This window comes from Salarias fasciatus, chromosome 1 (assembly GCF_902148845.1).
Source record: "Salarias fasciatus chromosome 1, fSalaFa1.1, whole genome shotgun sequence".
In the NCBI taxonomy this organism is placed as follows: Eukaryota; Metazoa; Chordata; class Actinopteri; order Blenniiformes; family Blenniidae; genus Salarias; species Salarias fasciatus.
The window spans coordinates 3,818,025-3,844,498 of record NC_043745.1 but is presented as its reverse complement, the minus strand read 5'-3'; the positions used below and the strand labels follow the sequence as shown (position 1 = coordinate 3,844,498).

General features: G+C 46.8%; 1 protein-coding gene across 6 annotated transcripts in view; it reads right to left on the bottom strand.

The window, feature by feature from the left end:
- The window catches only part of znf536 (zinc finger protein 536), a 230,425-nt gene that overhangs the window by 44,115 nt on the left and 159,836 nt on the right, over positions 1–26,474 (bottom strand). For all 6 annotated transcript variants that reach the window (XM_030090211.1, XM_030090202.1, XM_030090218.1 and 3 more), the window contains one exon: positions 19,117–20,865. In XM_030090211.1, coding sequence (XP_029946071.1) covers positions 19,117–20,865 — 1,749 coding nt within the window. The remainder of the gene's footprint in view (positions 1–19,116; positions 20,866–26,474) is intronic.

The following is a 26,474-nucleotide window of genomic DNA, read 5'->3' as shown; positions in this document are numbered from 1 at the left end:
GTTTCCGCCTCCCTCTCATTCGCTCCCTCTTCCACTTCCTCTTCCTCCCTCCCTCCCTCCAGCCTGCTCCTCGTCCTCCTTCCTCCTGCACCCCTGTCATTTGTGTGACTGTTGATCCTCGCAAAGAGTACAGATCAAATATTTCTCCTCCAGTGTGCGCGGCTTTCCGCCGGGGCCTTGCAGATATGATGATTGGGGCTGACGGATGGACGGGGCCCCGGGTTTTGAAGTCTGGAAGCAGACAGTGGTGGCTTTGATAGCCCCGCTCCTCCACACCGCCGCACCAAAGAGACCGGGCGAGCAGCGGCAGGCGGAGGAGAGGGGGAGTTAAGGCGAGGAGGGTGTAAGTGAGAGCGACTGGGGAACAAAAGCATCTGTGCAGTGGTCAGGGCTGGCGGCCGGCGGCGGTAGCTGCCGTCACGGGCTTTTTTGAAGTTCGCACACGGCTCTCCTCTTCACTCCTTTCCCCTCTTCCTTTCCCAAAAGCCTCAAACTGCGCTCGTTCTCCACGCCGGCCCCGCTCTGCCTCAACGCTGCGCTGATGTCTGGTGTCAGAGCGGCGCTCGGTTCGTCTCCCCGCCCCGGAGATTCCCCAGAACCCGCGTCGCCGCCGTCATTACCATCATTAGTCTGGGAGGAAGAGTTTCACTCCGAGCACACAGCCAGTCCAACTCCCGCCTGACATTTAGAAGTTCGCTGAAAACCCCCAAACTCAACGCCCGGAGATCAATCAGCTCAAAGAACGAGCCGCAAAACCGCGGGATGGAATCCCGTCAACAGGTGGATTCATCCAACGACAAACAGAGTTTGATCTTTTACTTCATTAAATTATTGCTTTTTAAAATGCAAGAGAAGCCAAGGAAAAGACTAAGATTCATCGAATTAGAAGTATGGTGGGTCAGCCCTGTGTACCCCCACATCCAAATCCCCCATGATGCAACACTCAGCAGTGCTTCTCTCTCATGGATGATGCGAGCTACATAAAACAAAGCTGTAAACTGAATGTAAGTGAACTGAGGCCCACCTGAGACTCTAGCAAAACTTTCTTTTAGTGTTTTGGATTTCTGTTTGCACAACTGTTCTCGCTGCCACTGGCGGAAAGGCAACTTTTGGGTGGAAGTTTGCTAAAGCGCTGTGACTTCGGGGGCCTGAACTTCTACCTGTTTTGTTTCCCATAAAGAGAGCGTGAACGTCGTCTGCCGGCTCTCTTCATATACGTTACAGTGTGTACAGTGATGGTAGCTGACACCCGACAGATGGCTTTTGTCAGGAGAGGAGAGAGAGAGAGAGAGCGTGAGAGAGAGAGAGAGAGAGAGAGAGAGAGCAAGAGTTAACCCAATCCCCCCTCCCTCCCTCCCTCCCTCCATCCCTCCATTCCTCTCTTCTTTTTAAATGTCTCCCATATAAACAGATTTTGTTGCCGCTTAAAGTGGGCTCAAAATTAAAGCGTATCGTTTTACACACATATTGCATGCATATTACGGAAGCCCCAGCTGGTGGCAGGCTGCTCTTAAGAGCCATATGATTAAGTAGAGGTTGGGGTATCCGATAAGATTGGAGCTCTCTGCCGCTCTCTCTTTTTCTCTCCATCTCACTGCTTATTTTACTGCAAACTTATTAAATGGAGGAAACGACATTATTTCTTTCTTTCTCTCTCTCTCGCTCCCTTTTTTTTCTCCGAGTGTATGTGTAATTATTGTCACACACCTGTGACTCCCTGCCATCCACGACAGGGAAGGAAGGGGGGGAAGGAAGGAGGGATGATGATGAGGAGGAGGGAGGGAGGTGGGGTGGAATGAGGAGAAATGTCGTTGGGAGCAGCGGGAGTCCTCGTTTCAGGAAAAAAAAAAGAGGAGGGAGGAGGATAAAGAGGAGACGGGGAGAAAACAAGAGAGCTTGTTAATCAGGCGCTTTCTGTCACTGGCTTGAACACTGATATCCTAATGATTCACGCCGAGATGGTGACATCACGAGGGAGAGTGACGCCGCCGCGCCGCCGCCGCCGCGCCGCGCCACGCCGCCGGGGGGAAAACAAGACCAGCTTTTACCAAATGAAGGAGAGATGACAGCAACACACACACACCACACACACACACACAAAGAAATAAATGAAAAGAAAAAGAAAAGGACAAACTAGTTTTGCACAGACAAGATGACAGAAAGCAAGAAATTAGACATTAAAAACTGGGGAAACGTCCGTCTGAATCTGTCGCCGCGCTCCTCACAAACAGGCGCTTGTTTAATTTGAACAGAATGTTTCTGGAGGAGCGGCGTGCAGAGAAACTTTCCAGCCAAGTTTCAATCTGTAATTTTTACCCCCCTCCCCCCTTCCCTCCCCTCCCTCTTTCGTATCCCCCCTCCTCGCGGACCACCCCGTGGAAAGGCAGGCAACATGTGATATGATCCTCCGAAGACAAAGGAAATTACCTATTAGGAGGAGAGACGATCTTCCTTTAGCCATGCTCCAAGAAAGTGACTCACGATGTTGTAATTGTTTACCTTTGACTCGGCCCATAAGTCTCTCCTCCCATCTCTCTGTTCGCTTGAAACATAATATTTCAGCAGCAGCGCTGCTTTCCAGAAGCCCGGCTCTCTCTCGCCCTCTCTCTCCTCTCTCTCTCTGTCTCGTTTCTAACAGGACAGATGTCATACGCCCCAAACAGCTTGAGTCACTGTACGCCTCCACACCCCTGAGTAACCACTCCCCCGAGGACATCCAGGGGTGAGGACAGCAACCATCTGAGGACCTTTAAGTCGCGTCAACCTTCGGGTTTTCGGTGTCTCGCTCAAGGACCCCTCCGGGGCCCCGGTCGCTTAATGTAAGGAATAAATACATCAACACCAACAACAACGAAAAAAGACAGAGACAGAGAAAAAGAGGGTCTGTGCTCCGAGGTTTTAATTAATCACAGGGGGAAACTCCAATAGCAAAAAAAAAAAAAGCCATATTTTCACATAACGAGCCCTTAAGACACGCTGACAAACACGCGCCATCGATCTGAGGAAGATTTATCCTGGTTGGATGAACAGGTGGCGCTCTGTGAAACTCCTGTCTGAACTTGTGACTTGCGGGCTGCGAGGTGAAGCGGCGTCCTCCAGTAAAACAAAAGAGCGTGTCTCCAGCAGCCCACCTCCGAGCGCAGAGGAAGCCCGGGGGCTGCAGGCAGCGGGGCGGTCTGCCTGTGCTTTTCTGGGTGTAATGTTTAATAAAGCAGATGGTTCCGACGCACGGGCCGAGTGGCGGGACGACACATCTTTAATATTTCAGAGTGGTCTTTGCTGTAAATGCTTGCAGCTGTTTCCTCCAACATACAGTAAATTACAGCTATTTTTTAAAATCCTTTTTCTCTCCCTCTCTCTTTTGTGTTTGACTGACAATGATTGATTTACTGTAAATTACAGAAACGAATATGGAAAAGTGATGAAAAGGCAGCGATGGGTAGGGGGGTTGTGTGTGTGTGTGCGCGTCTGTGTGTGTGTGTGCATCTTCAGTCTGAACCCTGCTGATTATTCTCTTTTAGTGTGTTCGGAGCGGCTCGCACACTGTTGCCCTGCGAGGGTCGAGACGCAAATAAAGACGCAGTTCTGAACTAATGAGACGGAGGAGAGAGGAGGAACAGGAGTGAAGGAGGAGGAGGAGGAGGAGGAGGAGGAGGAGCGTTTGCTTGGTGTGTGTGTGGCCGCCGGTCGTGAGCCTTTCATGCCGGGGCCGGGTACGGGTGCAGGCCTTTAACGGTCCAGGTGATTGTCATCAATTCGCGTCTTGGCATTTAAACCGCTCCTCTTTCAAATATGAGTATTTGAAATGCAAACTACGGCGTGTGTGCCCAGACAAATGAAAAGACACACAGAGGAAGAAGGAGAAGAAGAAGAAAACCTTGTGAAAACATAACTTTAGTCAAACACTTGCTCGGACGCTGGCTGTAAAAACAAGGCGAAGGCCCCGTCGTCTACTTCCTATTTGTAGCGGGAAAAAATGAGAAAGACTGAGAAAGTGCTGTTTTTATCTTTTGCCCCTTGACTTCAGTGTTTGCGCCTCGTGGGATGTGTTCGATTTAAGTGCCTTTTTTTCCTTTTTTTTTCATGAGACACAGCAAGAAATATGATTCACGTTTTTTTTTTTCCCACCTCCCTCGGCTCGCTCCATCTCTCTGACGCTACAGTTATTTAAACATCAATAGCATGCGTCTTCTTTAGCACACACTCTTTCTCATATTGATATTTGTATATGATCATTACTTTTGGCCCCTCGCATGCTTTGTTATACAGCGTCAGCTTCAATAGGTGTAAGATCCAATACTGCAACCTCTGCATTCCCCCAAAAAACCGATAGACTACACTTCATTCTGTGAGGGAATCTACTGTAGATACATGGATTTAATGCGACTTCGCAAAAGAGAAGAAAAAAACAGAAAGGGGGCGTGAAAAGGCAAGGCATTGAAGCTGCTTCCTACTTTTTCCTTTTGTAAATGTTTAAAGGAAATGAACAGACAATCCGATCTAGAAAAAATAGGAAAAAAAAAAAGTGCCGCATTGTGTTTGAGTTAACAGCCTGGAAGGAATGTGCCTGGAAATTCTGTGCAATCTGACGGCGCTCTAAAGGAAAAAGGAAAAAAAGAAAAAACCTGAACAACAAACAAGTTGCCTCTCTTGTGATAAAGTTGCTGAATATTTGTTTTCTTTATTAACAAGCTGAGCTTTGTTGTTTTTCTTTTCCATCTTTTGGTGGGTTTCTGTGTCGGGTGACGGGGAGGAGGAGGAGGAGGAGGAGGAGGAAGAGGGTTTGAGGACTAATAAGACGGACTGTCTTAATTAGAGGGAAGCAGGTATTTTTTCTGACGTGAATCAAACTTTCATCATATTTCAGTCACTCCTCTGTATTTGTGGACGGTCTGCTGCGGCGTCCGTCTGCCGCCGTTTCCACACCGACTCCTTCATCCTCCGCCCGGGTCGATGTGAGCGCGCTCACTCTGGTCACATCTCAGCTGTTCACAGGACAGCGCTGCTCACAGGCGCTGAAAACTCCACTGAGTGAAAAGGGTTGCCTCGACGCTGTCAGTGTTTTACAGCGCCCACTTCTGACCCTGGCATGCCAACCACGCCGTTTTCAGCCTTGCTGCTGTTTTGAAAGTGTTTTCTGTGTGAACGTGAACTTTTCTGAAACAAAAGGCGAAAAAGAAGAGCTTTATCTTGAAACCTCGTGGTGTAAACGGGGCTTTCAGGAGCTCAGCAGGTGAGTTTCAGGGTGAAAGCAGCATAAAGCTGTGAGAAGCTGCTTCACTGAACTCAGTCTTGTTCCCTCGCTGCTTTTCTTCTGATGGACGGAGACGACGGAGGAGAAGTCTCACTGCAGCATTACAGCCGATCACTTCTCTGATCGCGTCCTGACTCAGTGTTATGATTTTAGAGATGATCAGCTGTACGGATCTCGCAGGGAGCGGTCATAATGTTACGGCTGGTCAGCATTTATATTGAGTTAGAGATTACCATTAAAGCGGAGGTTTGTTTCCCTGATCCTTCTCTGATTTTCTCATCTTGTTTCAGTTCATTTTTTAAACTGCAGACTGTTCTGTTTCTTTCTTCGCGGCCGTTGAATTGATCGTCACACCTGACTGTTTTTATTCCTGCTCAGTGTTTTGACCAAACAACATGGAAATAATCCAAAAAAAGTTTCTCCCGAAGCTCCCGTCTGTTTTTAATGTTTTCTCCCCACTCCTCAGCGCTGCTTTTGCTTGAAACGAACGTCCTCCATTCATCTCTTCAAAGCAGAAGAAGGGACGAAGTAAAGTTTGTGAGGAGGGGCCGACGGGCGAGGAAGGACGGACATGACGGGAGGATGAGGAGGAAGCGACGGCGGCGGCTACCTGCAGAGAGCCGGCGTCCAAATGAGAACATAATAACAACATCAGAGAGCGAGGAGAGCGATCGTCTGCGAGATGACAGCGGTATTAGAGGAGGAATCAGATAATTAAGAAATGCACTTAGTGTTTTGTCACGAGTGGCCGTCACTGCTGGAGACTTCGGCGCTGTGTGCGCACGTATGCTTCTCTCTCCTCGTTTCTTGTAACATATTGCGGACTAATGAGCCCGGAAAGCAAAGAAAGAAAAGAAAAAGAAGAAGAAGGAGAAGAGGAGGAGGAGGAGGAGGAGGAAATAATAAACAGCGGAGAGAAGAGAGGCAGAGAGAAATCAATCCAATCATTTAAAATGAAAAGTTGCGTACAAAGACTTCCGAGTTCTTCTGGGCATCTCTTCTTCCCGATGTGGCTGTCCAGTCAGTGAGGGGGGGTGAGGACGATGGGGGGGGGGTGGGGGGGGGGGGGGGGGGGGGGGGGGGCGGCGATAGAGGGGGGGGAAGACGCTGCTTTTTTGGATCGGAAGCAAACGAGAGGGGTGGGCAGAGGATGGAGGTATTGATGGATGGATAGATGGACGGGAAGAGGGGAGGAGGGAGGAGGGGGGGAGCGGGGGGGGGGGGGGGGGTGGCACAGAAATAAACCCGACTCCCATCTGATGAGCAGCTTGTCCATAATACTGAACCCCCCCGCACCCCCCCACCCTCCCCCTCCCGCCTCCTGCCAAGTCTGCTTCCTGATACAGAAACACCATCATTTTTTGAAAAAGCCCCCCCCCCCCACCCCCCCCCCCCCCGTCCCCATCCCCCCCCCCCCCCGTCCCCTCCCCTGTAGCTCCTCGTTTGCTCTCTCGCTGCTGGATAATCAGGTGGTTTCCTCACCTCGCTCTCTCGCTCTCTGCTCCTCCTCTACTTACGACTGATAAAACACATATAAAGTCTGCAGGAAGGAGAAGAGAAAAGGGGAATCGACGAGCGTCTCTCAGCCAACAACTACAGGACAGATGATGTGGCCATCTTGAGATCGTTTGTCATCTGTCGGGCAGAGTTGACCTTGCAAAGAATGCCGACCGTTGCACTGATATCATCTTTTATGGCGAGAAAAAAGAGAGAGAGAGAGAGAGAGAGAGGGAGAGAGAGGGGGGCTGTTGTTTTCGGTAATAAAGACAACATTTATGCCTTCCCTTTCGCACTGCCAGTTAAAAGAGACACAAACATGGAAATCCATTATGGAACGCTTCTTAAAAGTGTGACCAATCCTTGTTCAGTCAATTAGAGTCTGGAGACGGAGAATATGATGTTTGTCTGTTTAGACCCCGATGCATACAGATCAGCCTGGATTTGACGACGGGAGAGAGAGAGAGAGAGAGAGAGACGGAGGGATGGAGGGATGGAGGGATGGAGGGCCAGCGCAGCCAAGCTCTGCTTATCTCTTTTCTTCTCCTCCGCTTTCCTGCTTTTTTTCCCCTTTCTTTTGCCACCACCCCTCCTCCTCCTCCTCCCCCCTCCCATATACAAAAGCATTAATGTGCGCAGCTATGTGCTTTGCCATTGTTCTGTGTTTAAATGCTTAAAAAGGGGACGTTGTTTGTGTAACTGGCAGAGTTTAGCGGTGTGCGGCCGCTTCCAAAAAGCCTTAAAGTTGTTCAGCAGGAACAAGAAAGGGGGAAAAATAAAATAGGCCGTGGAAAAAAAAAAAAAAAGAAAAAAGAAAGGAGTGAAGTTAATAAGAGTGGTAACCCTCCGAACGAGCAGAGGATGAGGTTTCACTTCGGGAAAAAAAAAAAGGTTATCTTAAAGTACGGTGCTAATCCCTCCAGTTTGTAATCCTCGGCCCCACCTCCCGGACCTGCTCCCCGACAGCGCCACCTTCTCTTTTTGTGTTTCTTCTATTTTTTTTTTTTTCTTTTTTCCAAAGCATAGTATAAAATAAAACTATAAACCCATAAAGCACTTACCGTTTTCTGGAAACTGGCATGATTTTACAAGGATTCCTGGCCTGTGAATCACTGAGCTCCAAGGACTCATCTTTCTCACAACTGATTATTAAAAGAGAAAAAGTTGGGTACGGGCGGACGGGGCAACAAGGACGCACGCACACACACACACACACGCGTGCACACACACACACGCAGACGGGAAGGAGGAGGAATAAAAAGCACATCCGCCACGACCCGTTTTGACGACTGTCGTGACGGCGGCGGTGATAGGTGGCGGAGGCGGGTGGCGGGTGGAGGGTGGAGGGTGGGGTTGGTGGGGTGGGGTGGGGGTGGGGGGGTGATGTGGCGTTGCTCTGTCACACTCGGCTGTGTCACACAAGCTGGATGGATGCCTCTGTCCACTGCAAGCTGCTTGAATGGGGGGAGCATATGGGTGTATGAGAACCTCAGCCCACTTCATGAATATTTGATTCATATTTCCTGTGTGTATCTGTGTGTGTGTGTGTGTGTGTGAGAGAGAGAAAGAGAGAGAGAGAGGGAGAGAGAGAGAGAGAGAGAAAAGAAAGAGAGGAAGGAGATTTTTCTCTCTTTCACTTGTCATTGCGAGAGAAAAGAAAAAAAAAGGACTCACAAGGCTTTACTTTGTGGCGCTCTAATCACAAATCGTCCACCCTGAATACAAATCTCTCAGCGCTAAACACACGGAGTGAAAATGAAATGACAAAAATGAAGCTCGTATAACCTCGTAATCAAAGATACACTCAGGTGGGGGGAGGTGGGGGGGCAGATGAAGAAAAGAAAAGAGAAGAAAAGTGTTCTTCCGTAACCAGTCAGAGATGAGGATCAAGGTCCAGTTATTAGCCGGGACCCGGGAACAAAGAGCCCCAGTGTTGGGAGGGGGGGTGGAAGGGGGGGCTTAACTCTGAGCACAGTTACTGTACCTCTCAAAACTAATATGTAACCATATCTGTTTTAAAAGGGACGATTCGTATTACTGTGAATGCGGCAGAAAAGTTGTTCCCATCTCCGCAAAAAACCCAGGAAACTCGAAGCCCACTGGTAATACCCCCCTTCCCTCACACACACACACACACACACACACACAACACACACACACACACACACACACACACACACACACACGCACACACACCGCTCCTCTCTGCACGCAACATCTCAGGCCCTTTTATGCAGAAAAGAAAAAGGAAGGACAGTGACATTAAATTTTTCATTGATTTAAATGGTCTTTTTGGGGGGGCGGACAGAACAATGGCGCTTACTGTGGTTTATTGTAACTGTTGCAAAGTGCTAAAAGGTCAGCGAGGGGGCGTGGCCACAGCGGACAAGGACGGCACTGAATGAAAATTGGGTTATATGTGATCAACTAAGTTATTAATCAGATTAAAATGGATTCCCCTCTCTGCCTGCTGTTTAACTAGGCAGGAGGCGAGGGAGGGAGGGGGGGGAGCCGGGGGAGGAAAAAAAAAGGGGGGGTGGAAAGAAATGAACGTGGAGAGTAGGAGGGTGCAGGGAGGGAGAACGAGACGCAGAACAAATAGGCCAGTGTTTACTAATGCAAGAGCAAAGAAAGTCATTGTTTTGGGGGTGGGAGCTGAAGTCATTGTCGCGCATGAGTTTCGATAAAAAGAGGGTGTGCAGGGGGGGGGTGGGGGTCTGTGGAGCATCCCGCTCCACCCGGTCATCCGTGTCCGGTGCATCTACGGTATGTTTAAAAAAAGCATGTGCCCTTGCCATGTGGATGCCCCTTCGCTTCATCCAGGTAACCTCACTAATCCTGATTAAATCACAGTAATTAGAATAAGCAGTGTTCCTCCTCCACCCCCCCCCCCCCCCCCCCCCCCCCCCCCCCACTCCCCGCACCACACCTCCCCCTCCCTCCATATTTCCCTAATAAAACAATGCGGACGCTTAAATCCGGTCGCTGGGATTTGAAACGCAACAATGCAGTTTATATCCATCTCTGCTGAGGAATTAAGTGCATTTTCCAAACTGCTCATGCCGTATCGTAACGTCTCCGCGCTCGCTATTCTCCTTATTCCCTTTGCGCTGTCTCTCCCTCCCTCCCTTCTCCCTCTCTCTCTCTCTCACTCTCTCTCTCAACTTTGTTTACCCGAGTCGTATTTGTTTCCTTGGCGCCTTTTTGATGTTTAAATCAAACATGTTTTTAGCGAGTGGTTGGGATCACTCTTCACCGCCGTGAAATAATGCAAAGTTATTTGTCCTTAATTGCCACAGAGCTTTTCCGACACGTCGGCTCGCTGTCTCTACCTGTGTTTGCTCTTTTTTTTTTGTTTTGTTTTTATTAGTATCACTGCATGCCTCCATTGATGTGGAATAGCACAGGAAATAAAAGTTGACATAGTTTCTTCTTTGTTTTTTTTTAAATATTTTTTTTTCCTTTTACCCCCACAGCCCCCTGTTTCTCTTCTCCCTCCGACTTGCTCTCTGTTGTTTTTTATATATCTGAGTTTTGCCTTGAAGTTGCGGCGGCGTTGTCTCATTATGTGTCGGCTGGCTGTGTAAGTGTAGTTATTATGCCTGTGCCTGGCGGTTCTCTCCTCTCTCTCTCTAGCTGTCGCTCTCCGTCTCTCCCTCGGAGGATGAGGAGCTTTATGAGTACAACTCCTCCGAGGCGTCCTCCTCACATCTCCGGGGCGCCTGGGGAAGGGAACGCCGCATTCTTAAGAGGAGCGACTCAAACCGAACAAAGTCTACAGGAGTCGGGGAAGAAAAGAAACAAACAGCCAAACTAACGAGATGGGAAGCAGAGATCGTGTCAAATATATCAGGTTGGAAGGCCAATTTAGAACCCGTCGTTTCATGTTTTGGGGGCGATATTGGATTTAATGCGCGCTAACGTAACGACGGGTGGAGACGGGAGGCGCCGGCTTCAGTATAATACATTCAAAAAAGTGCTTGATTTGCACACGCATGCGGCCGTGGATGCTCTACCTGCACCCCCCCCCCCTCCTCCACCCACCGCCGGCTCCCACGCTGCCTTCAACTCGCCCCCCCTCCGACGCCCCGTCCCGTTTCTAAAATAATGAATAGAATAATTGTCACGTAACGCTGCGATCATCCAGTCTCCGTTTCCTTATCGAGTGCAACCCGAGCCCGCCTTTCAGGAAACGGCATTATTGGGCCGGTATTAGCGAAGATGGCTGAGAAAACGGGAATATGAGGCCTTTCACAGAAAGGACCTTTCAGCGGGGGCGTGCTCGCCGATGTGCGGGGGAGGGGGAGGGGAATTAGCGGGGGGAAAATATTTTTAGAGCCGTCACATCTGTGGAGCAGCGGAGAGGAGAGAGAGGGAGAGCGAGCGAGCAACAGGTACCATCCTCCGGGCTTGACAGCAGCTATTACACTTAATTGCTCTTTGAACACTACACTATTTGCACTTTTGGGTGACAAGGTGATAATGCACCTCTGCACAAGTTAAACTGGTAATATTGTTGCACGTGGGAAATAGCACCTCGCCTCCGCCAGCCGTCGAAGCTGTCATCTCGGCGAGGCGGAGCAGCACAATGAGAGCCCGGGGAAGTGTATCACCAACAGTCGTCTTCTTCTTTCTCAGCAGAAGACAGACAGACAGGCTCTCCAGATGGCTTAATCACTGGTGGAGCCCGTGCCCTCCGGCAACAAGGAGAGAATGAAACCAGGGAGACAGAGAGAGGGAGATAAAGGCAAGGGAAGAGTCCCGGAGTGTGGGAAAGTGAAGCGCCGGGAAGAGGAAGGGCCGGCTCTGGCCTGAACGGAGGAATGTCCACACATGTTGGGCGAGCTCCGGCTGAAGTTTTAACCACATTAAGATGTTTATGCGAAGCTTCTAATTGAGTTGACCGTGAATAAACGAGTTAGAAAGAACAGGCCAGTGGCACCAGCATGAACTGAGGGCTCGACTGGATGTTCTAGCAGGTTCTAGATCAGTGATCTCTGACTGCTTTCCCTCAGAGTTCCCCAAATCTTCAGGACAGCCGTAGGACAGTTTAGCCATTTTTAGTATTGAGGTCATTTGTGATGCTACGAAAAAAAAAGGCAAAGAAATATTTATTTGGGGTTGATTCAAAAGGTAAATCTAGAAAAATCAGCCAAACATCTCCCGCATTGCTCCTCTTTTGCGTCGGAGTCGGAGGAAAACAGCCGTCAGTACGCCGCCTCAGTGGGGGGATCGACTGAACCCGGCTCTCTGAAGTTTGTGGAGTTGCTTCAGGAAATGAGATTTGCCACTTTTTCCTGCAGAAACTTGACAGAAGTTTCCATGCATTACATGCAGCCCCTAAATAGACGCATGGTTGCCTTGGCCTTGTTGCTATTTCTGCACCACTGTGCTTGGGAGCCGTCTACACCAAACCCGGGCAGGAAATAGAAATATTAGTGCGGCGTAATGAAAGGACAAACCAGATTAGATATGTTCCCCCGGCTTTGTTTTTGAACCCTAACACAGTCTGTGTGTATCCTATTCTAAGAGAGACTTTCAAACATTGCATTACAGCTCACCTGCTATCCATCCACTGCCTTTAAGTCTTCTTAATCCCGACAAATCGGATCACGGGGATCGTCTTCCTCAACCAGGATTCTCGGGTGTCACTTTTCTCAACTTCCAGACTCACTTTTTAAAAGTGCAGAATAATTGAGGCAGAGCAGCTAAGTGATCTGTTTAGCTGCTTAGTAAACACAGGGGAGTCTGGATGGAGGAAATAGCAGCCTTCTGTATCTTTAGCTTCTTCTTTTTTTCTTTTTTCTTTTTTTTTTTTGACGGTTGTTCAATAGTTTTGTTCGACCAACTGGGAACTTCCCACTAGGAAAGCAGGAAATTCGGGAGTATTTCGAGAAACACATTTACTTCAAGCAGCCTACTCATCATTAACAGTATCTGTCAATAATGAATATCGGAATGATTTTCAACATGAAGCTACAACAATCATGTAGTGCCAGTTTTGAGCAGTGGGTGGCAGCACTGAGTGTTGAGTTAAATGCTACAGCTACTGTACGCATCGCTGCACCAACTAGTGGTTCAAAGTGGAATTACGATAAGGGGAACCTTGAGGACGATTTCAAGATTTCAGACTATCAGAAATATATTTAACTTCAGTTTTATCATAAACACCTAAAGCTAAAAAGACTTAATATTGTAGCTTTAATACGACAACAGACACTCTTTTATCACTGCACAGTTCTGTAACTTTATTGAACTTTATATCGATGTTAACAACGCTGTGAATCGTTTTGTGTATCGTTAGATTTTTGTGAAGTCTGTTAAGTGAGAATAAATAATGGTGAAGAGACCTCCCTCAGTCTTCTCATGTTAATTTTAAAAATATTCTTGTTTTACCTTTAACATATTTGCTTTCCATTTCAGGAAAACGGTTGATCTGTATGATATTCTTCACATTAAAAAGCCTGAATAAATACATGTACCAAAGAGCAATCAAATGAATTTTAATTCAATAGAAGGGCTGTCATCTAAAAGGCGATGTAATTATATAAAACTGTCAATGACAACAAAGAAAAAGAGGAACACGGCACCTTATCGAATCAAATGCTAAGAGTAGAGCAGTGATACGTCTATTTGGAGTAACAGGGAGCATGGCGCCGCAGATAAAGTACTCTTCATCTTTCACTTGTATTTATGTAGCGCAGTCGTCTTGGTGCACTAAACATAGTAAGATCAAGACCTTCCAATAAAATAAAAAACAAAGCTTGGCAAGTGATCCCGAACATTTTCTTCCATGAAGCGCTGTCGTCTTTGATCTGCTCAAACACGCTAAAGCGCCTTTGGAGCGCCCAAATTTGAAGGAATTTAACGTGGAGCTTTTATCCACGTGCCTGTGAGCAGGAGGGGAAACGCAGGCTTTAACTTCTACTTTGATTCAGCTGTGATTACTGGTGAGTGAGTTCTGTGTGTGTGTGTGTACATATACAAACAAACACTTTAGGTAACTGTATCTGTGTCGCACTGGCATGTAGCAGTGTGTGTGTGTGTGTGTGTGTGTGTGTGCGTGTGTTCAGTGTTTGTTACTGCCTACCTTTCTTACAGTTAAACCAGAGAAAATGAAAATTACACCAGTAATGCCAACCGTGATCCACTACATCTGTGCTCCACAGCGAGTCCACCAATCCCACCATATGTCTTTAATTACCATCAGTGTTTTACAGAACCTGTTACACACACACACACACACACACACACACACTGCAGCCTTTCTTTAATGCAGTGGCTTACGCTACACTCCGTACATGTGTTGAAACGTCAGCGACTCTCACTCTGTGCATTTCACGCGTGATCTTCGGATGACGCCTCGACACACACACTCGCTCAAACACCAGCCATCGAACCGCCGCTCACCTGTTGCAGCTCACAGTACCACACACACACACTCAATTAGCTGCATGCTCCAGACGCGGGGCAGCGGGGTCAGCGGGGTCAGCGGGGGGGCAGCCAGGAGACATGGGGCGAAAGCAGAACTCAGGACTTTCTTCACTCATTATTTCCATTTGTAGATGCAGTGTGGAGATCTTAGCATTTTTTTGGTATATTACAAAGTCGAAAAACGTGCAGAAAATAGGGGAGAAGTCGACAACGTCAATTATTCTTTATGATAACTCGTATCTCTGTCACTTTTTTTAAAGATCTGCTTCAATTTGAAGAAAACTTTTTTTTTTGTAAGTATGGCTTTTTCCCTTCACGTTCTTCAGGGTCACAGAGTGCAGGAAACCAAAACCGCCTGCTTTAGTGTGAAGCTATGAAACCAACATCCAGTTCAGTTCCTGTTTACGTTTCAGAACAGTTTCCTATTTACATGGCAACGTTTTGAAAACCGGGTCTGTCCACACTGAAACGGCAGAGGCAATGAGTCGCTGCTGTCAGGATGGCCGTGGTCGGGCCGCCAGCTGGGGCTGTCTGCTTTAGTAAAGGAACCACACACACTCGTGTGCAGAGAACAATACACTCCGATCACTGCCAGTGGGAGAGTCAGAACGCTTTGTCATTAAACTGATTCCCGAAACACTAGAAAAGTTTTGCATTTTCACTTAAAGCTTTAAATGTGTTCGTGTCTTCAGTGACGAACCTGAGAAGCTTCTGGACGGTAAATTAACGAGTGAAGGAGTCAGCTTTTACTCTTCTCTGAACTCTTCTAGATTAATCTGAACGGGTGAGAAACATCTGGCTCACGGGCCTAATTAGGTCCAGGAAAGGGTTTAATCCGGTCTGTTCCTTCATTCGTCACACTGGTTCATTGAGACTAACGGCCCTGAACAGCTCACAGAAAGAGCCCAAGGCCTGTTCCACTGGTCAGACTACGGCACTTATATTCTTCATACGCTGCAGACGATTCAGATTAGGTTTTGAAAAAGGATCAATACATGTGAACAGTTTCAGAATCTCTTTGTACAAATCAAAACACAAATATTTGGAGTTTGTTACATGTGGCTGTTTAAATGATCACTTTTCAGTCAAACCTGGAGTCAGTGCTTCATCTCTAATCAGCATTTCATGTATTATTTTGTCAAAAATGAGACGACGGTGATAAAAAGAAACAAATATCAACCAGCAATCAACATTTCAAATCAGCTGATTTCATTATCGGGTTGTAGCTACAGGTTGTGAAAATTAATCAGGATAACTTAATTAAAGCTAATAATGACTTCTTTACCTCAAAGGACTGTTGTAGGCTTTGTGAATGAAGTGACGACTCATTATTTACAAGATATTGATGAAAACTGAACCTGACTTTTGAAAAATAGCTGGAAAAGATTAATTCTCGAAAGAAAAAAAGTAATATGAAGATGTCAATTAACGAAAAAGAAAGAGAAATGAACAAAGTTTATCTCAAAGCTCTTTGTTGGTGATATATTAATGATGTGCTCGATGTGAATAACAGTAAAGAAACGCCTTCTTCCTCCACTGCATCAGATTCCATGGGCCTGGATGTGAAGGTTGGAGCTGGCGGACGTGAACAGGATCGTCTCGCCTTCAGCTGATATTCCCACTCCCATCAGCGTGTGCAGAAGTGACTCTCCGAGGGTTTTTCATCAGAAACACACACGTTAAAGCACTCGTAAACCGAGAGCACGCCGGATTCTCCCTTCGCTCTAACTTCCCGTAAGAGGCTGAGAGCTCGGCCGTCGTCTCCCCGCCGCGCTCGTCCAACACTCCTATCAACACTTCCTCTGCGGCGTGTCAATCTCAACCTTCCCCGGTCCCAGTCTAGCATTTAATATATTAAATGAGCGAGGGGGTGGGAAGGTGGGGAGGGGGCGGGGGTTGAGGTAATGTAAGTAATACGACGTGAGGAGCGATGTTCGCGAGCGGCCGTGGCATGTACAGCAGCGCTTGAATAATGTAATACTTCATGTTTGATAATGCATGGCTATAGATAGGTCTCCGCTGCAGCCAAGTATTGATTGTGTTAAGCACATCTACAGTACAGCAAATGGTGCGGGTTCATATCAATCTTTACACAGCGTACTGTACCTCAGTAACCAGATACCCCGTCTGATTACACAGACCCCGGGGCTGCCGTTAATGACATTTATTGATAAAGCCAATTCCTGGGCTGCTTCAGCAAGGTGTGGTTTGATACTACACACGGCCCAGGTCCGGTCTTTATACACGTGTGTGTGTGTGGAGCTCTTCTGTGTCAGAGTGCAAGCAGATTCATGCACATTGTACCCCTCTGTTTTTTTTTTCACCCCCGCCTTCCTCCGGGCATACTAATGAAGAGACGGCCACTCCAGACGTGCAACGCGTGCCCGACAACGGCTCCCGCAGATTCAGGGGAAAATTTCGATATTAATGATTTATGCTGTATTTGCATACAAACCTAATGCAAACCCACTCCAGATAATCACATTTCGCCCAGGTCTGAATTGAGTTTTTGCGGACGTCTTTGCCACCCCCACCTTCTCCCACCCACCCAATAACAGTGGAATGTGTGGCTCCTGCTCTTCAGGCTGCGAGTGACCCCCCTCCTACCACCACCACCACCAGCAGCAGCACCAGCACAAGGGTTTTACAAGTGGACACATAAAGAAGGGACTATAATAGTGCATTTTACTAGGAAACAAGTGTGTCTATTATTTCTCATCTCACCACGCAAGTGGAGCACATGAAGCACGACTCGTATTAACAACAGCGAGGGAGAATTTACTCTCATACTAAACTTTTGAAATGCCGTCGCCATTTTGTGCCGCTTCAGACTCAAATTTCGTCGATTTTGCAGAAACACACACACACACACACACACACACACACACACACACACACACACACACACACACACACACACACACACTCTCTCTCAGTGCATCAGTGCATTCATTTTGGCCACGGGTATCACTATATTTGCAGATGAGATCTCACTTTATATATTCAATTAATACTTAAAAATACTTTCTTTGTTAATTCTGGTGATGTTTTAAATACTCAAAAGAACATGTAGCTCCAAGTCCTCCAACACCAAAAAAGCTGGTCTGTGATCATTTATTTTAAGCTTGACGACAAGATTGATGCTAAGTTGTCAAAGGCACAATATGCAACCTTGGTTTTCTCTGTAAAAGCAGCCTTGAAATGACTGTGTTGTAATTGGTGCTACATAAATCAAGCTGAATTGAATTAAATTCCCAAATATAACAGTTAAAGAGTAAAAATGTTTCTATTTCAGAGAAATCTATGAGCTGAAAGCAGCAGATTGAGACAGTCATAGTAATAAAGGAAAAATGCTGAGTGATGAACTCATTACTGTCCCCGAGTGAACAAACACTGCATTACTTAAACTTAGATTTCTTTTAATGTCCATGACTATAAGTTGAAGTGAAATATCTTCCTTATTGAGGGTCTATGTGGAGCATGTGTTCTTTAACTCATCAATTTAGACGTTTGATTTTTGTTTCCATGCCTTCCAGGTCAGTTCAAGGGATTTTTATGCATTTGTGTATAAAAGATTGAAGGTTACATGTTCTTTAAAATGTCCCTCAATGACAGCAGAGCCACAGTTTGCACACAGAATACAGAGTAGAAATCCAGCATATGTATTCAGGAAACTGAACTCCAACTGAATGAGAGCTGTTCATACAAGGTTCTTGTAGATTCATTATGTTAATACATGAATGTCTGCTGAGCTACCTGGCACCGGGGTGTTAGGAATTGGAGTGTCTATCAATAAGAAAGATGTTTCAGAGCTTATAGATACTGATCACTTTTGACAGTTTCCTACAGTTTCCCATCTCTCACTTTCCATTCCTAAAGTGGTGCAATGATGTTCACTTCACCTCTCAGTGGTCATAATGTTATGGCTGATCAGTGCATGGAAAGAGATCCAATCCTCGCAAAGTCTTGCATCTTGTCAAGTAGATATTTTCTTTTACTGTTAGAGAGGGCTGCTGGGGTTTTATGTGCCTGGTGAGCTTTGCATTCTGTAGGTAAATTGCATCTATGTGGTAACCGAAGGAAAAAAAAAAGATTATCTCTCCTATTAAATTTTCAATTTGAAGGATTTATTGTTGATAGGCTTTTAGTGAACACCACCAGAGACGAGTTTGCTGCCGTGGTCATGTGTACAAACCAACACTTGGCTTTACGTTTTTCCTGTTGAGACACTCAGCGGCTAGCAGACGTCTCTAAATAGCCAAAGAGCATTGTAAAAAAAAAAAAAAAAAAACAGAGAGAGAGAGAGGGAGAGAGAAGAGGAGTGGAGGAAAATACTTCCTTCTTCAGTCTCAAGGAGCAGCTATAACCTTAGCCGAATCATGAAAGTTGACAGTTCATTTTTCACAGGGTCATAGATCGACGAGTCTTATAAAGTAATGGGCTTTTGGGAGCCGGCTTTATGAGAGCTAAGATAGTTAAGAGACATGTGGAGGAGATGGCACTGGGAGCTGAGGTCCTGCTCTGACTCATCCAGGGTTATTCCCCCAATGCTGGGGAGTGGGAGGGAGGCACTGCACACCCAGTAATATAAACGTGTAATAAAGATTAATCTGTTGCTAGTCGCCAGGCTGATAGCTTCTAAACCTGCTTGAAATAAGGCTGAAATCACTTCAGAGCCAATCTCAAGACATTTAGTAAGTGTCTGGGATTCCTTTGTGGGTGTCAGGTAGAAAGGAAAAGAGCGTATATGTGTTTGTATTGTGTGTGCTCCATGTTTATGTGTGCGTACTGCTGGGGAAATTAAATTTGCGTTTCATTGTTTTCTAGTTTCGGTGAGCAGGTTACTGCTGATGTGACTGTGTGTGTGTGTGTGTGTGTGTGTGTGTGTGTGTGTGTGTGCTTCAGATGCAGTAGAAGTTAGAAACACTCACCGGAAGCATCGGCCCTCTTCATGGCCCCGGGGTTGGCTGCGCCGGCTCCGCCGCCCAGGCCGTTGAAGGTGGGGAGGCTGTCGTTGCTGTAGGCCCGGAGGACGGACAGCATGTTCATCTGCTGCTCCAGGTGGGTCTGCGGCTCGGCCTTCAGCAGCCCCGGCGGCCCTCCAGGGGACAGGAGGCCGAGGCCCGGCTGCCACTGCTTCTCCAGAGCGGGGCCCTGGGATTGGCCCAGAGGAATCGGCGTCATGGCGGAGGAGGACGACGCGGCCAGAGCGCCGCTGCTCCTGGGAGGCAGAGGGGAGTCGTCCAGGAGAGGTTTAGGATGATTCTGGAGGTGGTCTGATCCTGGACTTCCTCCTTCCTCTCTCTCCAAGTCCATTGGCCCGTCCTCATCTTTTTCCTCCTCCTCTTCGGCCGCTCCTCCCTCCTCTTCCTCGTCGTCGGAGTGGCTCTGTGGCTGCTGCCTCTTGGGGGTGTCGGACGGGGTCTCACTGTTACTGTGGGCCCCGGCTTTAGCCACTTCTTCATCTGATCCAATGTTTTCAGCTTCGGCGTTTCCACAGGGGCTCCTTTCAATGATTTGGTCCTCCTCCCCTGCTCCTGGAAATCCCTGGCTTGGGAGGTCCAGGTTCTGCTCTGCCTGGTCTATGTACCCCTGAAGAGCCTGATTGGCCCTCGGAGATCCGTCGTACAGGCCGCCGAACCTCCTGTAGAAGTCGCTCTGGAACGGGTTGTACGGCTGGTCCATGTGATTGTTCCAGCTAGTCTGGTGTTTGTCTCCATCTCTGTCTCCATCTCTATCGTTGGCTGGCCCGGAGTTCTTGGTGTTGGAGGAGAGGAGGGCGGAGGTGGTGGGAGAACCCTCCCGCTGGAGCTCTTTTCCCGGTTCTGCCCGCTGCAGCTGGGCCTTTCCCATGTGGTTGGCTTGAAGGTGCAGAGCCATGAGCTCCAGGGATGAGGTGGAGAAGGAGCAGAAGAGGCAGCTGTGCCACGCCACGTTGTCGTGAATGGTGACCGAGGAGCCGGGGAGAGATCCCGAGGCAGACTCCGGCCGGACCGACACAGACAGGTCGAGGGGTTCGTACTGGCCGCCGGGTTTTCCGGGTTCGGAGGCCGGTTTGGCGTCGGCCTTGTCTTCTCTGTCCTGGTCTCCTGTGACCGCCCGCTTGGCTTTGGGTTCACCGTTATCGTGGTAGCGCTGGGCCTGGAGCTGGACCGGACTCTGGTTGTCCTTCATGTCCTTCTTCATTGAGTTGAGGACAAAACTGTCCATGAAGGCCTGAAGAGAACCTTGAAAGTGGACTCCGTTTCCCATCATGCTTTGGTAAGCCCTGCTCAGGTCAGAGAAGCTGGCGGGGCCGTCAGCCGCTGCAGAGACCATGGGAGACGGTCCGTCTGCCGGCTTCATGTTCTCAGCTGAAGGGGCGGAGTCATAACGGCGGTCTCGGTCGTGCGAGGACATCATGCCGGGCGACGCCCACTGGTGCGGCAGCAAGGGGCCCGCCCTGAAGTCAAGGTTGGGAGGCATGCCCTTGAAAACATTACGGAGCACATCGGGTCGGGCGAAGACGCCGCTGCCCGACTTCCCGTGGTCATCCTTGTGGTCGGACGTGTGTCCGGAGGAGGGGCCTGACGGAGTGGAGCCGTTCTGGCGCTCGCGGTGGTGGCGCTCCAGGTGGTACTTCAAACTGGCAGACTGGGTGCCAGCGTAGTCACAATGAGGGCACCGGTAGGGTTTCTCCCCTGAGAGGCCGAGAGAGAGAGAGAAACAGAAGGGAAAAGACAAAGAAAACAGCGAATAATTAACCTGCTTATTACATTGACGAGATATCAAAATCTATTTATTGGAGCAGGGAGTGTGGACCCTAGGGTCATGTAACCTCCCCGAACAAAGGAAATTAGGTCAAATGAACTCACAAAAAAAGATATGCATTTCATTAAGCACTATCTAAAAGAGGATATTTTCACTTTTAGCTGGTATCACAGTTCAGACAATTTAAAGCCTCCCCCACCACCACCACCACCCAAAAAAAAAAAAAAAAAAAAAGTAAAATGGAGGAAGTCTGGAGCAGACGAGACAAAAAAAAAAAAAAAAAAAAAAAAAACAACCAAAAAGCAGAGAATGAAATAGACTACAACACACGGTGTTAATGAACAAGATTGTGAATCCAACCGACAATTTCATGTCTTTCCTTTGCCAGTCAGCGGCTGGGCTCCACTTAATACGTGCACGTATGTGTGCGTGTGTGTGTGCGTGTGTGTGTGTGTGTGTGTGTGTGTGTGTGTGTGTGTGTGTCTGTGCTGGGGTGCCAGTCGGGATGTGGAGTAGGCATCTGAATGTGGGTCGATCCAGCTCCGCCAAGTGAGCCATCACTCATATCAACACCATAAAAACATTTCACCATATGGTGCTTTCAGTCCACTACAAGAGATAATATTTTCAGCTGACAGCAACACTGTCTCGATGCTATCTGTGTTGTGCACGGAGAGCCGAGGGTGCGGCTGGGTCTGGGTGCGTGTTCCTGTGCATCTGTGTGTGTGTGTGTGTGTGTGTGTGTCTGCCCGGGGTCATCGCTGCCTCTGTTCTGGCCTTGTTCGCTGTCATCGCCTGTGCGATGCGAGTGCAACTCCTCGGACATTCCCTATTTGCAGTTTATCTTGAGGAGCATAAATCAGCCGCGGCGTAATATCAACGAGCGCCACACTCGCTGCAGAGCACGCCGCGATGCACTCCGACGCTGGAACTCTGGAGAAGAAATACACTGGCGACATATGTGAGCCACATGCTCGTTGCAGTGGAGCCCTACGATAAAGAACAATATGATTCACTACAGGATACACAGATCAAAGTGATTTATAATATGGTAAAAGAGGGGTGAATCTGTTGTGTAACATTTGCATATGTTTATTTATGCTGCACATCCATATTCATGAATATTCTTGATAATGGTGTAACACCAGCATTATTCTGCCAGAAGTGGATCTTCCATTGGAATGATACTTATGTTGAAATAGAACACATCCTGCGAGCAATTATAATAGGCTTGGAGTGTGAGCCAGATTTGGATTCATTAAACAATGAGCAGAGAGGGGAAAAATGCTAAGCTTGATTCTTTTTTTCTTTCTCTCTCTCTTTTTTTTCTTAAATATATACACATATAAAAAGTTCCTGGAGTGGAATGTTTCTTTCAGAGGGATTGTGTGAAAAGCGGAGGGGGGAGTTCGGTGGATTGCTAGTCTTTTGTATGCACATTCTCTCTCTCTCTATATATATATATACATATATACAATATATGGCAGTAAAATGTTTAGATTATACACATGGAAACCATTTTATAAAGAGGTGGAAAAAAAGGCATTGTTACGCAAGGCTGGTTTGAATGATTTAAGTCGGGCTGTGTAGTAAATCATGGATATAATTAGCAAATGGCATACTGCTCAAGTAATTTATCATTATTTAGAGGGCACCATTCCAGAAAAAGACTCTGCGATCTGCAGACCTACTGCAGAGTTCTCAAATAAAGGGCCACAAACACCAACTCAATAGAATATTGATACATGCAGAGGGAAGAATAGGAGGCTATACAAAAGAAAATTGAAGGTGGAAATGCCGAAGAGAGAAGAGAGAAAAAGAAGACGGGGGGAAAAAGAGAGCATGCAGAGATTCAGATAACCCCGGCTATAGACGGAGAGACAGTGATTTGATATCTTTTCTCTTACGCCGGAGTGGCTGTGAAGTATAGAGTATATTTAAAATAAACCATACGAGATGAGCTTTTAACCCAATAAGTGCTTCTCCTGTGAGCTGCCGAACAGAGGCTCAGAGCTGATTTAATAAGGAAACGTCCCTGATGCAAATGATCATTCTCAATTCCTCTAACTGGACAAAATGATATTCTAGGAGCCAAATTAGACAGAAATTAGACTGATCAGATATGTTTTTTTTTCACCCCCCCCGTCCTCCGTCTTTTCTTTCCTATAAGAGGTTGTTAATGCTCATGAAGGAGGGATAAGAGGGGGGGAAATAAAGATTAATGTACCATTTACATATCTGAAATGAGAATGAAAAGCACAGACTGATGTGTGTTTGACACCGTCCTTTTGTGTTTACAGAGGAAGGCGAACTGAAAAATAAATACCGATGCCCTGGGAGGGTGATCAGTTCATGCCGGTTTTCCATTAAACCCGAGCGTTTAAATATCTGGAGCCAGCGAGACAGACAACATGTGCATTTCTGCATCTCCTCGTGTTTATGTACGTGTGTGTGTGTGTGTGTGTGTGTGTGCGTGCCATTTGGAAAGTGTGTGAACACATGTTTATGCATGCGTGTCAGCCTGCGTGCGTGTGCGTGTGTGTGTGTGTGTGTGTTTGTGTCTTAGAGGGCCATTTGGACTGGCTAAGACATCTGCTCCATCATACGTCAGGGGCCTGGTGTGACATCTGGGGAATATACTGTATCCTGCCTTGCAACATTACACACAATTTACTGCTAAAGGTCATTATGTACCCGTTAATCCACTTTTAATTGATATCAGCGCAAACAGCACAACCTCCCAGCCACAAGACAGATCACTGCCGCCACAAAACCAGGAAATTGCTACATGGGAGTTAAAAATAGAAGAAGGAAACTTTTTTTTTTTCCTGCCTTCACTTTGCTCAACATTTTGACCCTGAGAAAGGTGAAAAATAGATGAATAAAACATCTTTAGATCTCTGATTTCTGAACGTGTCCAAGTTTAATTTTGGCCCCCGACCTCCTGTTTGGTTTCTGATGGACAGCTAAAGGGGTCCCGGACCCCCCGTTGGAAAACGCATAGACCTTAACGACATCTTTAATGCAGTAAATCAAATTAAAAACCTGATCTTGTGATCTTGTTTTCACTTCCAAGTCGACACCGCTGATGCCAGGGTAGAAAAACCCCCCAGACCTGTGCAGAGGGGCAATTAAAGGCCTTAATAGCTGCGACATGCTAAGGGGATGGTTTTCCATTTGCAGGAAATGTGCTTGAGTTACTGGTGACTGGAGAATGCTTGTAGCACAGTAACAGTTCAATATCTTCAAAATACACCAGAGATGCACAGAGAATGAAAAAAAAAACAAAAACAAAGGAAAAGTGTTGAGATTTGTTTTCTTATAGGACCATATTATCTGTGGCTGTGAGAATGGAAGGAGGATTTTTAAGCTTTTTCAAGACGGTTTTCTGCTTATTGTGAAGATTATACTACAGCCTGTACTGTTAGTGGCCACACTTTCACTTACAGACCATATTTTTTTTTCCTTTTTCCTCCAAATTAATATTGATAAATAGCATAAAATGACTGATTTGTCGTTTTCTTCTGAAAACTAATGATTTGTGATGGACAGTGCATAGCATCACTTCTTCTTCAAATACATGGAAAACTGTGAATCCATACTGTTCACAGCATAAGTCATATTTAGGATGTTGAATAGCATATATTTTGGTAAATTAAAAAAAAGTCATCAGTAAAAAAATTCAGTTTTTGACATAAATTCAGCCATAAGTTGATCGAGTTTAAATAGTAATAATAATGATATTGATGTGATTGGACCTTTTTTCTTCTCTTGCAATGCCCTCAGCATTAAATGCTTTTTAATACTCCTACAGACTATTAAAAAAATTGATATTTTATCATAAAGCTTTGAGAAATCTTTCTAAAGCACAAAACATGTACATTTCATGAATTAAAAACTATTCTGTGTTGCTTCATTGAGACACATTTTTTGAAAAAATACATAAGGAATAAATAACTAAATGAAGAGAGAGGAAATAATTCCAATTGTAAAATCCAAAAAATATTTTACGAATATAATAAACATTAAATTGCATAACAGGCTGAGTGAAGTAGGAAGAAAAGGGCCTGAAACTAATTGATTTTATACCAAAACTTCATTTTATCTGCAGTAGAAATGTGAGAGAATGATAATAAAGCACCCAGTTTTGCTAAATCTAACATTTTAAAACACTTTCAGGCTTTTCTGAAGGCATCCACAGGTACGCCTCAGTCTTTAGGTGGGATTCATCCACGATGCATTGCAGCGGTTCATCTCCCTGATGCGGCTCTGATCGCTCTGCAGCTTTACGGTTCAGACACATGCAGGGAGACTGTGCCGGTCAGGTGGATCAGTGCGTTGATTTTGGTGAATTGATGGCTGGGGATGTGTGTGTGATATAACAGGCTCTTCTCCTTTCATTAGACGGCGGCGCCGCTTCTAATCATGTGAGAGAACGAGAGGAGAAAAGAGGAGGAAGTGTGTTGAAAAGACGCATCAGGAGGGAAATGGTGGCGAGAGGAATGGAGAGGGAGATCACAGGTCCCTCTTGATTCATCCTGATTACAAGGTTAGGTTAAGGTTAAGTGACACGGGCAAGTCCTGCCTCCCCTCTTTCTCATCCTCCCCCCCTCCCCCCCTCCCTCATTTAAAGGTGAGCCGGGACTCTTATTGGTTATGCGGCCCCGCCTGAAGTTATGTGTGGCTATTGTCAAGAGCGAGGACCTTTTTATTTTTTACACACAGCTGCTTACTGCTAAATAGTGCCTTGTCCAGAAGGGGACAATCTGGGCCTCTAATTGCTGTCACTGAAGCCTAGATTCATTATGTGACTTTCCCATTAAAATGTGAGCATTAATTTGTATAATGAAATATCACCCTCTGCAGTGTGTTCATTAGCTCTGGCCCCACACTGTAGTGCCACAGCCGCACAATGTTAGCTACCTAGAAAACTGTGGTTAATTTTGCTAATGGATATTTTCCCACTCACTGTTCAAGAGGAAATTAATACTGTAACATTAGCTCTTTAACTTTTGGGAGAAATTTAAATTCACTTCATTCCTTTCAAGCCGGCGTTAGGCGCTCATTAATCTCGGCGTCGCGGCGCACAATGCCCGCCTCGACCGGGCTCGGTAAGCAACTCCATTGTGTCACTCACATTGCATTAGGATGAAGGAGCGCTCCGGCTGTCATCTGTGGATTCTGCCTGCATTGTCACCAGAGCACAGAGAGGATCTTTAGCCACTGTAAAAGTCATCTAGTGGATGTAATCAGGATGTCACAGCGGAGCTGGTATGATTAGGTTAGAGGAATGATTTAAAGGCCACATGTTGGGGATGCATCAAGCTTTTCTCTTTCCTCTGCTCTCCCCACGTGGAGACGACACTAAAGCTGTGCTTAGATAGGCCCGCATCCAAAGATACATTCCTCTGCAAAGGACAACATCCCCACTTACCGTTTTCCACTTTTCACTCCGCGCACCGAGCTCCAAACACAAGTCTGACTTTCTACCTTTCCACAGAGCGGCGTCCAATACGGAGACCGGAGTCAGGATTGATAC